The 18,860-nt window shown below is 38.8% G+C and overlaps 1 protein-coding gene across 1 annotated transcript in view; it reads right to left on the bottom strand.

The window, feature by feature from the left end:
* The window catches only part of LOC122799160 (uncharacterized protein C16orf96 homolog), a 791,156-nt gene that overhangs the window by 308,832 nt on the left and 463,464 nt on the right, over window positions 1-18,860 (bottom strand). The window contains exon 7 of the mRNA XM_044068046.1: window positions 2,726-2,848. Coding sequence (XP_043923981.1) covers window positions 2,726-2,848 — 123 coding nt within the window. The remainder of the gene's footprint in view (window positions 1-2,725; window positions 2,849-18,860) is intronic.

Below are 18,860 nucleotides of genomic sequence, written 5' to 3'. Positions count from 1 at the left end.
TGCAACATTCTCCCATATTTGTGAGCATGAGGTCCAGTATGTTGAAAACTCTAGTAGGTGTATTTACTAATTTGTCAAGGGTGTTTGTATTTATAAAGCAGCTGAGTCTCTGTGCCTGTAGATTTGAGGCCCTGTAGGATTCCCAATCTATAGAGGGGTAATTTAAAGTCTCCCATGAGTAGGATGTTAGGTTGAATGGTAAGTGTCTCCAGTAGGTCCAAGTATGCACTGTGACCTTCTTGGGACATGGAGGGTGACCTATACCTGGCTAGGATATGGTACAGGATTTTGTCTGTGGTGATCTGCATGTGGAGAATCTCCAGCATGTTATCCTATTTGACCACCCTAGAAATATGCTTGCTATTAATATAGATTGAGACACCTTCACCTTTAGCCCTTTTCTGTGCAGCTACTGGTCTAAAAGTGCCGCTTTAAACCAGGTCTTGGTAACTGCACAGATGTCTATATTCTCAAGTGTGAGGAGGGCTTGGAGAGAGTGGAGTTTTTATTTAGACTCCTGGCATTGAGCAGTAACACCTTGAAGTTCAATGCAGTTGCACGAGACCCAAGGTTTAGATGGACTTTCATGCTCCTCATGAAAGCCTGTGTAAACCTTGGGTCTCTTGCAAGCCTGTGTAGTAATGATGTACAACCTGCCCATTTTCAGCCTTGTGAATTTCAGCTGCCTTCAAGATGTAACTAATATGCACATCCAGAATCAAACCTGGGAGAGGCCAAATTCAAGTTTCATAAAGACGTTAACTTCTTTCTTTCTTTTTATTTTTACATACACTTTAGAATTGCAGACTATTTTGTTTGAGCTATGTAATAAAAAATATTTTCTGAAACCTATCATATTATATTCTGGAATCCAACATGACCTTGGAAACACCTCTCAGTGAAGAACATTCACCGAAATCCAGTCCAATTAGTATTGTTCACAACTCTCCAATTGTAAAGAGGCTGACAAAGTAGATGTTAAAAATTCACCAGATTTTATTGTAAACAAATCAGCTACACACTTTTGTCCTTTTCTTGTTGTAGGACTTCATCAGAGTTAATATAATGATCACATGTAACCTTTTAAAAATCACAAACTCCTCTCATCCAGTTGCGTATAAAAAGTATTTTAATTGTTTGACACAGAGATTAGTATATATAGCCCAATGTAAGAACTGTCCCTGTTTTTACATAGATAAGACAGAGAGTATATTCAAAGACAGCATTTATGAACACCTCCACGATATTAAGAAGAAGGATCAGATTAATGCCTTACTTAGACACATGGCTGGGAAGGACACTCATTTGAAATTTTGTATTTGATGCCATTGAAGGAACCTGGAAGATCAAATTAGAAGTCAGGAAATTGGAATGGCAATCAGAAATACACAGCACTGGATCATGGCGTTTAAATAACTCAGTATCTGTAGCATGTGTACTTAAAATGAAGTCTTTCGACTTTTAGAGGTTTAATATATATATGACCAGGACATTTGGTTTTCCAATATTCTGTGGGGTTCAGTTATAGTCTATTTACTATTACCGTTTTACTTGCATTGGGGAAATCTAGGGTAATTTTATATAGAAAGAGTTTTCAATATAAGGTGATTAAATGAGTTTTATAGTGTGAATTGGCTCTATTAACCTAGTTGATTTATATATATTTTTATGTATGAATTTTATATTGAACAATAATTACTTGCGTATATGACTTTAAATGAGGGAATGAGCATAATGGATGAATTTTATTCAGTCAATTCAGGTATACACAACTGGATGGATGAAGTTTGTGATTTTAAAAGGGTTACATGTAAAGATTATATTAACTCTGATGAAGTCCCACAGCAAGAAAGGGACAAAAGCGCTTAGTAGATATGTTTACAATAAAACTTGGTGAGTTTTTAACATCTACTTTATTGGTCTCTTTAAAGCTGGAGAGTTGTGAACGGTACTATTTGGACTGGATTTCAGCAAAAGTTCTTCACTGAGCAGTATTTCCAAGGTTAGGTTGGATTTGTGAGTCATACTATATTCAGATTTGCTGGTGAAGCAACCAAGTAGTATAAGACAGTGAACTAATTCTGCATGAGACACCAGTCAATTAGAAGACATGCACACTCACGTATGCATACATGCACATACATATGTACAAGCACACATGTCGACACACACACACACACACACACACACACACACACACACACACACACACACACACACACACACACAAACACACACACACACGCATAAACACATAAGAGACATACACACACAGACACAAACACACACACACACAGACACACTTACTGGTAGTTTTAAAGTATTGCCTATTTACGTACCCGTATGTGGGGAAACCAGAGCATCTGTGAAACCAACATGGACACAAGAAGGACAGGAAACACTGTAGTAAAAATTCAAACCAGAAATCCAACTGCTAACCACTGCTCCATTGTACCACCCAATGATTATACATTAAAAAAAGAAAACGTGTGCAATTTTTAATGGAAGTAAAAAAGCATAACGTTTTCTTTGACTAACAAATACAGTGACACAAACAATTAATTATTTGGTTTAACTATCTTTATAAGTATGCTGGAATCAAAGTTAAACATACAGATGTTTATCAAACAAGGCAGGATAGGTCCTTGTTTCGTTTCCTAAACATTCTGATTATAGGTGTAAAGCTGTCATTATGATATAACTATCAGCGGTGGGATAAACTTACGTTTATATCCTTTTGCTTCTTTTGGTGATCGTCAATAAGGTTATCTGTAATAGAGTTCAGCTTCTTGTATTCATTCTGTAGCTGAAGCACAGCATTCTGGATGTAGTCTAGTAGCTTTTCATCCTAAAAATGACCAAGATATCCATTAAAATTGCCATTTTAGCTACATTTTTGATGTCTAGCAGAGCAAGCAAAAAAGAGTTATGCAAGGGAATCAGTGATGTTCAGTAAGGCAAAAAAAAAAAAACATAATAAGTGAAAAATCAAAGATCGGAATATGTAAAGGAACACTTAATTAACCACTATTAGTAAAACACAATTGAACAAATCTTTCAGCATGTCAAGGTTCACTGGCTCTGCCTCATGCATGGAATGCATAAAAAATGTGATGTCCCCAAAGGTAACCGTTTGAAATGTGGGTCTACTTTAGATAAACGAAAACGCAATCTCTCGAACACTGAAATGAGCGAATAATCATAACATCGGAAGTGGTATTTTGAGATTGCAGTACAATGAAGAGTGGAATATTTGCCCTTTCCTCACTGTAGTACGACTTTGGAGTAGGAATATATATTTAGTGGGGTGTGTGTGGGGGGGGGGTGCAGCCCCTCACAATACAAATTTCAATGTTATCATTATTTGCTCATATGAACGTTCGAGAGATTGTGTTTTCATTTATCTGACATAAACCCTTGAAATGTTGGCACCTGCTACAGCGGGACCCAAAATGTGTAGACTGAATGGCCGAAAGAGCAAACTTACGTACGTTAAATCTAAGATGCCATTTCTCTGAATATTCCTTTTTTTTTTGAGGTATGGGGGGGATTTTCCCCCTCATAAAAATAAATTTTAAGGAGAAGAGGAGAGGAGCAATTTTTGAGATTCACTCTTCTCTGGGTTTTCAGTCTTTTTTTCTGGTTTTCAGCACTTGGCATTTTGAGTCCCGATATTTCAGTAGGGAGCCGTATCCAATACTTGACTTCATTAGGGCTCACATTTAACAATAACATAAACATAACAAACTCAAAATGTTAATGCAGCACATAACACTAAATGGTCTATTTATCAAGGCTATGATACAAAATAGAAAACAAATACGATTTTATCCAATAAATCAAAAGTTAACAATACTGGTAGTAGGTAGCTTCCAAAACATGCTTATCTTAAGCTTTTGATGTCAGCAGTGAGGTGAAGAGGAAAGTAAGAGAAAAGACACAGACAGGAGATACTATGCAGACTAAACTATATCTAAAGCAGTGAGTAAGGCCAAACACTTGTCTACAGTCAGGGACTTGTTCATTCAACTGGATGCCAAAGAGAATATAATTAACCTCTCTACTGAATGACTTACTACTAAGGATAGTAATTAGGAACCTTGATTTGTTTCAATCAAGGAGTAGCGTAAGTTTCAACTCGGAATGCTGAGTTAGCTACATTGATTTAGAGAGATAAAGCCTTGACTACAGCCTAGGTGACCAAATTATGACCAGCAGCTTGGGCAACTAGAAGAGCATGGGTCGAGGAGAGGAATGATGATGCTTTGTCTGCTGCCTCTCTTTGGGAGGATGGGGCATGTATACATGGGCACATGCTCACTTCTAGAATCCCCACTGGAGATGGATGATCACATCAATGGTTCTGTCACATGGGGCCAAGGGAGCATGAGTATGTCATACACAGAGGCATAGCTGTACATTGTTGGACTCCATTACACATTCTACCACTGGATGTTATGAGGATGCAAGTACTGGGTTAAAGGGGCTGAGCAAAAATCCAATCCCTCAGTATGGATGATGGTGCCATACTCCAGTATGTTTGACTCTTTCCCCAGGGGATGACTGGGTCAACGTTCTTTTACTGAGGGAGTGAAGAGTATTTAGGGGAGCAGGAGAATGGGGGATGATAAAGTGCTGTAAAAAGAAATATCTGAAAAGTGACCATAAGACAATGGCTCAGATAACTGGAGGTGATTAATAATAAATAAGACTCCCCTGACCACTGAAACCATATTATCCTGGAGAAAATTCCTGAATTGGCACAGTGACAAGAGCCTTTTTTACTCCTGCAAACGCTGACCAGAACATATTTAATGTCCCCCTGTCTAAACCTTTATATGCACTCAAAAAGGCACATAAATCTCAAAGATCAGTATCAGTCCTGGACAGTGATCCCAGAACATAATCACTCACTTCTTGACCTAAACAAGAAGACCTGTGTTTCAAAACCAAAGAGGAAAGGTCTATGGAAAGAAAAATCCATTTCTGCACCTTGTCACTTTGCGCTTAGATGATAAATAGTGTAAAATACCTTCAGTGACATTAAAGGCAAACTTTCAAATGGGACAGGAAGTATCCATTGGTATTTAAGTGCATCGAAAGTAAGAATACATTTCCATCATCCAAAGAAAACTCTTCATGATTATGCTCTTCTGCCCAAACATGCCATCAAGAACATCTGAAAAGTCTCTTTTATTTACACTCAGGAATCTAAAGCCTTTAAAAATTGTGTACTTTCATCTTGGCTCCACATCGTTTCTACTAGAGAGCATGGGAACTGATTTCTGTTTTCTCAGTGACTTTATATATATGCATAATGATTTATTGTGCAAGTTTTGTTGATGGATGAATTACATTCATCACACTAGTTGGCCTTATTTTACTCATCTTCCTAGACAGAGTGAGTTATAACAGGGCCATATAAACCAGACGTTTTACAGTCTAACCATTCTTTATTGCATAATAAACAGGAAGGGTTTACAGAAGCCTGACTAATGTTAAAGTGGTAAAAATAAGTTTGGGTTACTTTCTGGCTGTTTAAGGTACTATGAGAAAATAACCCCTTACTTTTGTTAAAACAGTGCACACAGGAGAATTTAGTTGATGTGTAACATAACCATAAAAATGAGTTACTTCACCAAAAGTTTCCTGAGGTTAGTGGTCCACAATGATATACATGCCACAGATATGTTCTATGACATTGTTCCTTTATGATTTAAGAAATGAAACAGAAAGTGGTCAACTGTGGCCATAATGAACTCAGTTGACAGTATTCTGTTCTCATCTCTGATGTGAAAAGAGAAGAGGCTTCCTGGGAAAAGCTTTTTCTAGAACCATTTCCCATTGCAGATTCATTTTAATGTAAAAGATGTAATATTGTTTAAGGAGACATTTAACCTGCCTACTCATCATTTTAAGTATATTTAACCTGTGTCCATCTCTCTCTCACTCTTCAGTTTTACCTTTTCTCCACCTGTTTCATGATCCCTTTGAATGACTCCTTATATCCCTTTTCATCACTCATTCTAATAGTCCATTCAATGGAAATATGACTCTGTCTCTGAAGAAACACGAGATAGTTGGCCTCTACAGTCTGTTGCCTGAGCTTTTCCTTCTTCCACTTGCCTTGTTCTTCCTGCCCATGCTGACCCATCCAATTCTCTCATAACACATACGTTTGCATCTCCATATAATAACCCCATGTCTCTTCTGGTCTCCAGTAAGAAATGATCCATCTCCTCTGGTTATTCCCAATATCCTGCATCCTACACACCCTTCCTGTAGCTTTTCTCTAGATTTATTCTCATCATTTGACATCTGTCTCCTTATATGGTCCCTGCAACTGCACACAGGTGTGACCTGGCTAACACCCTGTACAGTGGAGACATTACCTGTTTGATTCTAGAGTCTGTCCCTCAGAGGATGCATTCTAAGAGTATATTTATTGCAGCTACAGCACACTCACTTTGCTTCTGCTGGTCCAGTTCAGATGCAGTCAACACCTTCAGATCATATTCTTTTCTTTTCCTGTTGCCACCAGTTCTAGTCACCCGAGCTGATAATTCATATGGCTGATATTACGGCCTAGGGACAACATTTTGCATTTATCTGCACTGAACTTCTAAAGCCTTTTACCAGTCCAGTTTATCAGACTCTACAAGTGACTCTTCATCCCGCTGCATCACATCTGAGAGCCTGAAGAATGTGTAGAGTCATCTGACACTCAGGTTTAGTTTCATCCATGTTTCTATTGTGATCAGAACATCTGGATATGTTTTAGTTATTAAACTGTGCAAAATAGGCATATTCTTTTTAGCAGGACAGTGTGAAACCAAAGGCTTGATGAATGTTAGGTATGCAATGGTATGTTCAGAGGGTAGTGGTCCCAGCTGCTCTGGGCAATCAAGAATGCCTCTCATACCTCTTAACATCTTTGCTCAAGAATTCTGAACAAAGTTAAAAATAATGGAGAACTAAAGCCCAGAATCATGGAAGTTTTTTAAATATTACTCTAAGCACTTAAAAAGTTAGCAACACAAAAGGTTTTATACCAACATGCATTTATTGAACAATAAGAAATAAGAAACTCTACTGACTATAATCCTCTGTAACTTACTAGAAAAGCCAACATTTTATAAGGAGCAGATCAAACATATGAGGAGAAATCAAGGACTTGCTGCAAAAGGAGGGAGAATTAAGAGGTATGTTCTCACTCCAACTTTTTGGTAGTTGTTTTTTGGTTTCAGGACCACTGTGATGTAGCCTAAGATATAACCCCCTAAGAATGCACAGTTTAATGAATCTGAATGACAGAATTGTGTTTCTCTGTGGAATTATGTGATATAGTAATTAATGAGGATAAAGGAATATTCTGGAGCTTCAGTCATTGAGCATCTGAAGCTTTTCATCAGTACTCCAGGACCATAACTATGTGAAGCTCCTTATCTTTTGTATTCTGATCAGGGAAACCCACAGGCACTGGAAGCAAGTCATACAGGTAACCTTTATATGTTCATTAGCACAGACCCAGACCAATTTCTGGAACCAGCTTCCGTAACTAAAAATGTACTGTTTATTGAAAGTAATATAAATCACCCAGCTTGGAGATGAAGAACAATACACTTTCTATTCCATGTATTCAAGATTCCTGTTGTTTTTACACAGGCACTGATAGAAAATGTAGACTTTAGCCTCCGTATGGAGCACTTTTCTAAGCAGATGAACAACACTTATCTATCTATCTGTAGAGACCTGGTCCCCCATTTCTAGAAACTGTGCCACAATATTATATTTAATAGTCCTCTCAGTGACGGACAGCAATAATTATTTATCACACACACACACACACACACACACACACACACACACACACACACACACACACACACACACACACACACACACACACACACACACACACACACACACACACACACACACACACACACACACAACAAAGGGAGTACATCAGGTTAACGGCATCAAGTTTGTCTATGGGAGCATTAACACCAAGTTCCACTGTCATCAGATTTGAGCATTTTATGCACTTTTTATATACTTAGTGACTGATGTCTGTGCAATATGACGTGTTCACTGGGTTTTGAGGGATTTCAGGTGAAGCGCTGGGGAGGCTGCAACATATTTCTAGTTTCCTGATCTGTACATATAATCTAACCACATTCATATAGTCAGAAGAATGCTGCAGATGGTGTGTGGGAACACTATTTCTTCCTTGTGGTGTTTGCCCTTTTTTGTCTGACCACTGAATCAGTATATTTAAATGAGGGAGGTGAGGGTGCAGGGGATCTTATCCCCCTTTAAAACATGTTTCATTCCTTTTGTTAGTTGAAGCTTTTTGCAGGTTACTGTTTTTGTTGCAGTATTTGTGGAAATATTTGTGTCCTCAATATTCTGACAGAAATCATAAAACAAGTAGGTATATGAAAAGGGGATCATTTTCCTACTCAGAGAAGCTGCTTAAGTCTTTCTCTTCCTTATTACTATTAAGATATGCCTCCTCTTCCTCAACAAGCACTGCCATATGCCTGCACAATCAAGGCTAACATTGTAATCAAGCCTATCAGTGCTTGGAAAACCTACAGAAACTGTTATATACCTTATACGTGCATCTGAAAGCATTTACCCCTATCCTTGAACTACACTATTCCATATTCAGCAAGCAGAAATAGTAGCACTTTTAATTATTTGTTCATTCATTCATTCACTCATTTTTCTGCCTTGAGCAGACACCATTTCAATAACCTAATCAGAAGAGGAAGCATTTTTCTGGAGTTATCATCCTCCTGTTCACAAAACAGTCAGATGTTTAAAACAGCCTTGCAGGCATTTTTGAAGTGACAGTGTAGACACTTTTCTTAGGCTTTACGGGATAAAGACTAGGAGGAAACTTGTCTAGACTGTGATTTTTGTTTCAGTGCAATGCTTAATGTGTTTGCTTTATGATTATCTGAAGAAGCAGACTGTGTAGCCTAAACATGCAGTCATTCTTCTTGTTGGCATCTTTACTTTTAAGTGCTTAAAACTGTTAGTTACCTTGATCCTTTTACAAAATACCTCTTAAAGTTTAATAAACAACTTCTTTAGATTAATTTGCTATAATCTGTATATGACTTTTTAATGATGCTAGTGTCTTTCTATGATTTAAAGTTTCAGTTTAAATGAGGCGCTGCTTGGATGCTTTCCAGGTTCTGTGCTGATCTGTTCATCTCAGATATCTATAAGAACAAATGTTTAAGTCCAGCAAAATGTGAGAAGTATCCTTGGTGCACATGTCTGTGGAGAGGAGGATCTCAACAGGTACCATGGTCTGCTTTAATTTCTCCTGGACCCTGAACTGTTGACTTTTTCTGAAATTTGGATTAATTATACTGACTGGAATATAACTGCGGGGTGCTGCGGTAGCATTGTCGCCTCATAGCAAGACGTTGTTCCGTTCGATTTTCAGCTAGAGCGTCTTCTGTATGGAGGCATATGTGAATGGGCATGCCTTCGTTGAAGGTTGTGCATCAGGGCTGGTAACCCGGTATGTAAAAATCCACTACCAATCATTAGCGGACCGGAGTTCCTCTGTGGTGAACCCTAATCGGGAAAAAGCCGAAAGACACAAAATACTGATTGGAATATGCTGCAGAAAAACAGTCGACCAGTTATTTCATATTATACGTGACATTTGTACCCTGTCACATTGTATGAATTATTTATTACAAAGAATACTACAGATTCTGTTTAATAACTTAGACTTATTAATAAAAGAATATATCATCCTTGGAATATGATCCACTTCGATGGTATAATTCTCCCTGTCTTTATGGTCACCCTCCTCAGTTCTATGGAATTCAAGAGAGAAGGCAGTTATTGAGTTCTGTTCTCCAGGTACTTCTGTATTACAGGAATATTTGATTAGGGATGAGATGATATTTTTCCCTTACTTTGCTGTTCCTAACTGCTAAGGCAAAGACTCTCATTCTCACAATTGTTTTTTTTAACTTATGTAATACTCTGTGGAGTATATTCATTGGTAAGAAACCCCTTCACAAAATTTTTGATGGATTAAGATTTACCTCAATAGAGCAGCTCAGTGAATTGCTCTGTGGGTGGAATACAGTGATTACAACAGACGGCGGTCTATAATCTATTACAGATTTGATTGTAGCATAAAAGCATTTTTCTTTTAGATTTAGAAGAGGACAGTTCAATACAAATTTTGAAATTCACTACAATTGTCACTAAAATAATTATTTTATCTATAAGAAATTAAATAATTCCTGAAAATGAGACACTCCATTTAGAAACTTGAGACAACTTTCTTTGTAAACTTAGGATAAAATGACAGATAGGTGAAAGGGGATACTTATTATGTTTTCTTGAAATCCTTGTTTGCTCATCATTTAGTTTGTTAATGTAACAAAAACTTAATAAAATATGTATAAAGCACTTGATGATAATGCACAGACTGTTTACTGTAAATAGAAAAAAGTATTTCTTTTTCACAGAAAGGATAGCAGATGACTGAAGGAGTTGCAAGAAAAAAAAATCATTGATGAAATCCCAGTAAGTATGGGACAGATGTAATTCTTACAAGCAGTGAGAAAGATGTTGGTTAGTAGCTGTAGTTTACAAACTGGTTAGACAGGGAAGAAAAACCCTTTTCAATATTTTGCAGGGGGTGGAGGGGTCAGCAAGATGACTTCAGTGTGAACAGTTGGGTCTGTCTATTGTCCCCCTCTGCACATTTTTTGTAGCTGGTCTTAGAGTGATTCTTACAAGAAAATGCAATAATTTAATTCCTGATATTCTTAAGATTGCATTTAAATGCTTTTTTGTTATCACTCCACGGACTATATCTTTATTTTAGTGAAATAATTTGTAAAGCTTAAAAGTAACACGTGATTGCAGACAGTATAGTGAACTGACATTTACTACAGACAACAAGGGGACATTTATAATGTTACAGCTTTCACTAAAATTTCTAGCAAATTGATGAGGATAGCATACAACCGAAGGGAGTATTTTACTTACCTAACTGTTTGCAGTATGTAGTTCGATTACTAAAGTATACAAAAATTGCAAAAATATGCAGTTGAAATCCCAGAAATCTCTATGCTTTAATTACATGAGAAAATTAATAAAAAGTAGATATCATTTGAATGAGTTCAAGAGAAATGTCAGGGAATTTGGGAAATGTTCATATGGAAGGTAAAGTAATAATTAATGAAGTAAGTTTTTGAAACTTAGAAGTATATGCCTCATGGTAGCCTTGGTCATTCTCACTTAACTTTGCAAGACAATGCAGCACTCATCACAACTGCACTAAAGAAAGAAAGTCCTACATTGTTTGAAATTATGCTTTTCTGACTAATAAAGAAATAATTACTGACTGGAAGATTGTCCTAACATAATGCTGCATAGGGAAAATCAGTTTGATATTTGACTAAATCCATGAAAAAAGCACTTATTTCCTTAGAAGGTAGATCTAGAAGTAGTAACTTAATAATTATGGTTTAGGGGAAGACTCTGGTAATAGTACACAAGATATGGCTATACAAGAAATGTTTAACTTGATGACTGGACCTGTTAAGGCTCACTCTTTGGATGTTAATAATAACAGGGCTGCCTTTGGTCACACCCCCAGACTCAGATATGTAAAACTACTAAGAGCAGCACAGGCCTTCCTTGTTTTATTAGTAACCAAAAAATCAACTGCTCTACCATAGAAAGCAAGCGATGAGAGAAGTAACATGGCAGCCAAAATACAACTGCTATTTCAGAATGGTACACCATATAAAATGGTTTATCCATCTGCTGTGTCATTCTCTTGGAAAGGAGTCAATTACAATTCTATTTATTGTTTTATTTATTCTTTGTTTGCCAGTTTAGTCCCACTAGGCTGGTGGCCTCTTTTCAGGAGAGACCCAAGATGCCACTTATACCACTAGGGGAAATTTGTCCAGGGCATTGGGGAACTTTCTTACTCACAGTTATGGAGCTAGCAAGTGAGAGTGCACATCCCATTCCTGGTGCAGTGGTGGCTGGGAGGACAATGTGTGGTAAGGGAGAGATGGTGGAAGGCACAGATGCAAGCACCAGTGCTGACAGTAGTAACAAGATCATGTATGACTCAGAAGTCATTTTCAGCAAAATTTATATGCCGAAGCTGAAAAAGAAGAATCGACAAGCGAACCTTGTGTTATTACAACCCTGCAGATGAGAGGGTTGTGGTATGATTTACTGAAGAAGATTGTGATGCAGAGTGATCCAGAATATAAAGGAGGTGTTTCTTGGGGAGACATTACAGATAAAATAAAAAAAGAAGAAGCAGCATCCATCCTCAAGGACGATGGTGAGATGGAAAGGAAACCTATGTAGAAAAAAATGAAAGAAGGTGCAAGGGGAGTAACAGAAAAGAAAACAAAATAGAATAAAATGCAAAGTAGAAGCATGTGGTGAGGATTCAAAAGAAAAAAGAAAAAGAACTGGATAGATATGCAGTTTGGGACAACTTAATGGTTTCTTGGGTGTAAACCACCAAGAGATAAAATTATTTACTCATAAAAAGGAGAGATTTTGTGACATTATATTTGAAACTGTTTATGTAACTGAATTTTTTTCTTGGAGAATATGAAAAGAAGAAGTTCTGTAATCCTTAGAATTTATATGTAATGAAAGCATTTAACAAGGAAACAAAAAAGAAGATTCATGGACAATTTCAAACAGAAGTAGAAAGGGAGATTTTGAAAGGACATTTGAAACACTTATGTAAAGAAATTCTGGACACAGCAAAGGTTTATGATGAAGGGGTTTATGGACTGGTGGATGGGATTGTAACATCGTGTTAAAGATAGAAAAGGACACAATTATACATATTCCAATTATGATAAATGTTGAAGGATATAAGGGTGTGGTAAAATACTGTGGGCTACCCAATTTTTTGTGGAAAAGAAGGACATCTGATAAATAATTGTGACATAAACAAACTTTATATTTGTGGGGAACTGGGACATGATGCAAGAAAATGTGAACTGAAATGTTACAGATATAACAAAATTGGCCATTCATGGATGGATTGTAAAACTGATAATATTAATAATAATAATAATATTAATAATAATAATAACAACAACAACAATAATAATAATAATAATAATAATAATAATAATAATAATGAAAGTGAAGAAAAAAGATAAGAAAATGAACAAAGGGAGGTGTGACAATCCACCACTGGACCAGAAATCAAGCAGCCTCAATCCTCACCACTGGCACCAGTGGGGGACGTACACTGGGAGGATGACAGGTACACACACAGTATTTCCAGATACAGCTCTCTGCATCAAGTGCAATTTCCCTTAAGAACACACAGAGACCACAGTCAGTCCAGGGCAGGTTTCTCCCTCTTTCTCCAGATCCTCAATAAGACTTTCCACTGGCTCAGCTATAGAGTTGAGTCCTTAGCCAGGGTTCCAAGCCAAGTCCTTCAACACTCTCTCTGTCCATCCAGTGCTTCGTGTCCCTGACCACCTGGGAAAGACTGGTTTACTAGCTATTCCATCTTCTGCCCAGACTATAAGGTAGTTTTCACTGCCACCAGCCACTCCTTATCAGCTACTTTAAGGTCCTTAACAAAGGGTGTCCAATCTTACTGTGTAATATTAATATTAATACAAATAGTAATTTGACCAAGAGCAAGGCTATCAGGAGTGGCCCACATGGTGTCACCAAATAAATATGCAAGTACTCTTAAAACGTCAATATCTCTACACAGATCAGCCACAATGAACGGTTTAAATATATTTAATAATAAATTATAAAATAACAAGACAATACTAAATATATATTCACAATACATCAGAGTTCAAAACCACAGGAGATATTTAAAACAACAAACAGAGCTCATCTCTGGCTGCATTTTATTTTGATTTGAAGCTCTTCGTTTAAGGTTTGATCACTTCTATGTTGCATCTTATTCTAGTATTACATTTGTTTTGTTTTAAGTTTTCTGTTCTGTTGGAGTTTTAAGAGTTTTTGGCTAGGGTCAGTTAAAAAAGTTACCAAAGAATTCCTTTGCAAACTGTGAATAGCAGCAGTTAATTAGTGGGGAGAGCTGAGAAACAGCATTGCTCTTTTATTTAGAAATATTTGTATTATTTTGTGGTATTTAAACCTCATGTTTGCAAGAGTTTATGCTTGTTTGCATGTTGCGCACCATAGCTGCTCTGTTTTAACCCTTTGTGAGGTATCGCAGCTGCATTTTTCCCTTACCAGCACTCCTGTGTAAGTGAGGCCCTTGCTTGCAGCTACTGTATTGATTTTATCCAGCCCCACTCACACCTATAAGTACTCTCCTCAGATAGTACCCATGCAACTATCCCTGACCTCTCTTCCACAGATTTTGACAACCATGGATGGATTTTGACAACCATGGATGGACAATTTCTTATGGTTTCTCCTGCAAGTCTGATTGATATGGGCATCCCAAGATGGTGTAGCAACTGCCTTATGTACATGGACAACCTTCTATTACTACCACCTAGGAACACAATATGTTAGAGATGCAATTACATTAAGAACCTAGAATCCTTGCTACTTCAGTCACAAGCCAGTACACCTGGCACTGAGAAGGTTATCTGCGCAAACACAAGAAACGCCACACCTCTAACACCACCCACACCTGTACAACACACTTCTACATATACAGAAGTTCTCAACAAAAACATACCGAAACAAAATATACCTCCAAAGCAAACACACACACACACACACACACACACACACACACACACACACACACACACACACACACACACAAATGCACGCGCACATACATCGCAACCAACAGCACCAAGCATCACACATAGTACACATGCCTGTGTCTGACAGCCTCTAAGGCTCAGCCACAAACCCAACTTACTAGTCATAGGAGACTCTATCATAAGACACACAGATGTGCCCCACACCAGGCTAGACAAGGTGAAAGTCATGGTAAGTTGCTTGTCAGGTGCTAGAATCTATCATATCACTCAAGTCTCTCAACAACATGTACTGTTATGACTCTGTCATAGTCCATGTTGGTATGAATGACTTGAGACATACCTCCCTAGATTATATGAAAAGAGACATGATCGAGTTCACTGAATATGTGTCCCAGACAGGTATGTCCATAGCCTTAAGCAGCATTCTGCCATCACCCAGAATGATGCCTCAAAGCAAACAGAAAATTATTGACTTTAACAATTGGCTTAGTTTTGGTGTCATTCCAAAAGGATCCAGTACCTGACAGCCTGGGAGGACATGACTGACAGACCACAATGCGTTGCCAGAGATGGCCTTCATCTGTCCCCCCTGGGCTTCAGGCTTCTGGCAAAGGCTCTTGCCTTTGCCATAGTGCCTTTTTTAGGCAAAGTCATGAGCGCAAAATTACCAACATGAAAAATTCTTCTAAATGAAATTTAAAGGTCATGCTGCTAAATGCTAGGAGTCTTAACATGAAAGTGCACTCATTGCAAGCATTCCTTGCCCTGGAGGATGCTAACATTTGTGCAGTCACTGAAACCTGGTTCAAAGCTGCAAAGAGCACCCCAACCTTACCAGGTTACTCATCCTACCACACTTTCAGACCCAAAGCGGAGGGCTACAAAGCCAAAGGAGGTGGCGTTTCAGTATTTATCAAAGACATACACACTTCCAGGCCAGTCAAACAGCATGATGCACAGGAGACACTCCAACTGCAGTTAACTGTTGACAAAACACTTACTCAAATCATAGCTAGCTACAGACACCCAACCATAACTCAGGATGCCCACTCCACCTATCTTGGCTTACTTGACTCCATCAAGATTCAACCCTCTACCCTGATCCTGGGTGACTTTAACTACCCAACCACAGAGTGGAAGACCTATTCTAGCCCAAACATGAACGCTCAGAGATTCCTCTACTTCATCAATACCAATGCATTGGATCAGCTGGTTGACACTTCTACAAGAAGTGAAAATATCCTGGACCTGGTCCTAACCAACATGAGTAGCCACTGTAGCACCCCTACAGTGTCATCCTCCTTGATAAGATCTGACCATCAAGTGATCACTTTCAAAATCATCATCTCAACTGACTCCCCCCACTTGTAAGGGTCAAACAAAAAAACTTTTCCAAAGCTGACTACAATCTTTTGGGAGCAGGTATAAGCAGCTTCACAGCCACTGACCCTTCAGTTGGAACTAGCACTAATGTTCAAGCCTACTGCAAAAAACTATATGAGCACCTACAGAGCTGTATGGACTCAGCAGTACCTGACAAAACCAAATCATCTTCCTCAAGGAAGAGTAAACCTGTCTGGTGGACAGCAGCAATAAACAAACTCTATAATAAAAGGAAAAAATTGCTGTCCAGGATCAAGAAGGAGCAGGTGCCAAGTTGGAAGCAGTTTCTCCTTTGTCTGAACAAGCAAATAAGGTCACTGGTGAAATCCTCTAAGGCTACCTTTGAGTCCAAATTGGCTGCATCCACTAAGGACAATCACAAGGCCTTCTTCACATATGTCCGCAATCTGAAAGGTAATACCCAAATCTGCTCTGAACTGGTGGACAATAACACCACATACACAAACACCCTAGATATAGCTAACCTGCTGGCAGACATGTTCAGTGAAAACTTCATCTCCCTCTCACCCCCATCAGTAAACCAGGACATCCAGAGCACCTGTCCCCTCCCCTCATCACCAGGGATCAAGTGTTTAATGCCCTCTTAAAGGAAAAAAATACAGTCTCCATGGGACCTGACAACATCCCTGTCTGTAGGCTCTCAGCCCCATTAGGCACCCTATTCAACCAATGTCTGAGCACCAGCTTCGTCCTAGCCAAATGGAGGACAGCCACTGTCATCCCTCTATACAAATTGGAGCATCCACTGACCCAGGCAATTATAGGCCCATCAGCCTAACTAGCCTGATCTGCAAAGCGATGGAATGCATTATCATGGCCCTTATAAACAAGGACATTGACAACCTCCAAACACTTGACCCCACACAGTCTGGTTTTGTCAAAGGGAGATTATGCTTGTTAAACTTAGTCGACTTCTTTGAAATAGTCACCAAAACCATGGACAAGGTGAAGACAGTGCACACAGCCTACCTTGACCCAGCCAAAGCCTTTGACACTATTTCCCACATGGACATAACAGATAAACTCTCCCAGCTAGGCATCAACCCATATGTTACCAAATGGGTAGCTAACTGGCTCACTGATAGAACCCACTCAGTCAAAATAGAGAAAGCCACCTCTAGTAGTAGACCCGTAATGAGCTGTGTACCACAAGGATTGGTCTTGGGACCTCTACTGTTTGGGATATACTTTTCTGTGGTGCAAGCCAAAACCAGTGGTCTGTGGCTGACCAAGTTTGCAGATGACTGCAAGCTGGGCACTGTCTTAAATTCCCCCAGTGATGTGAACACCCTCCAAGAGGGCCTTACCCAATCTAATGACTGATGCTTGAAGCATGGCCTCAAACTGAATGCCATGAAATGCATCATTATCCCCTTTGGGAAAAATGGAGTCCCCATTAATTATCACAATAATAACAATGTACTAAGCATGCAATCAGTTGTGAGGGACTATGGCACCCAGGTTGATAGCAACCTGACTTTTGACCTTCATGGTGCCTCCATTGTATGGGAGGCTTATTACATGGCCCACCTCATAAGTGTGGGTATTTCATCCAGGAACAAGAAGGTCATAACATCCCTGTATTCCTCCCTTCTTAGACCCATTATTGAGTACAATGCCCCTTCAGCATGTACCTTGCCAAGCACGTGCAGGAGCTGGAGAGACCACAGAGGATCCTGACCATGAAAATCCAGGGTCTCAAACACCTATCCTATACAGATAGACTAAAAGCCTGGTCCCTCTACTCAGTCTCATACAGACTGCTCAGAGGTGACCTATGTTTGGCATGCAAGGCCATCTCAGACGCAGCCTTGATGGAGTTGCTGCATATCCGTAAAACAAATTCCACTCATGCAACCTGCATGCAAGGCCTCAACCTGGTCTTTGACATTAATAGAACTTGTTGGCAGGATAGATTTATGTCCCAAAGACTCCCCATCTATGGAATAGACTCCATCTCCATGTCAAGCAGAGTACCTCTCTAGCCCTCTTTAAGAGGAACCTGGATGACTGGATGGGAAACAGAAAATACACCCCTGGGACAACTGGATGGGAAACAGAAAATACGCCCCTAGGATCCCACCTGTGTCCCTGCTGGACAGGGGAAGCAGGTGCTGAATTTGTGGGAACATGGGCAAAGTTCTTGGCTAGGCTTATAAGGGCCTCAGGGCCAATAGCCTAGTATCATCCTATGAACCTATGAACCATTGCAGGACAGTCTCAAATAAATAAAGAAAAATATCTAAATTAAGCTTCACTATATTTCTGACTGTATCTAAGAGAATTACTATAACCTAAGAACTTACTAATAGACCAAGGCAGATGTAGTGAATGGGTCTTCTTGTTGTCAGTTCCAAGACAGAATACAGAATGCTCTGTCTCACTAAAAGACTTCTCAAATTAATATCTAAAATATTACTGCTGGGATAGCTTGCAGAATGACATAATTTCTCGTCATCTGACTCTGACTTCTAGTTCCCAAGTGAAAATCCCCATTGCTGAAGCTGGGATTACTTAGCACCTATCTGTAAAAAATATACAGACAAGGGCTTACTCAGATCTTTGGCAGATGCTAGAAGTCATAAAACAATTGCATTCCTTCATGCTTTCAAGACTAGTAATTAGTTCACTCCGAAGACAATATAGAAAGCTTCCTAGTACAGACTCTGTGTCTCTAGCTGCATTGAA

The sequence above is a fragment of the Protopterus annectens genome, chromosome 4.part0 (assembly GCF_019279795.1).
Source record: "Protopterus annectens isolate FY-2018-M chromosome 4.part0, PAN1.0, whole genome shotgun sequence".
Lineage (NCBI taxonomy): Eukaryota > Metazoa > Chordata > Ceratodontiformes > Protopteridae > Protopterus > Protopterus annectens.
This window is presented reverse-complemented; position numbering and strand designations above follow the sequence as displayed.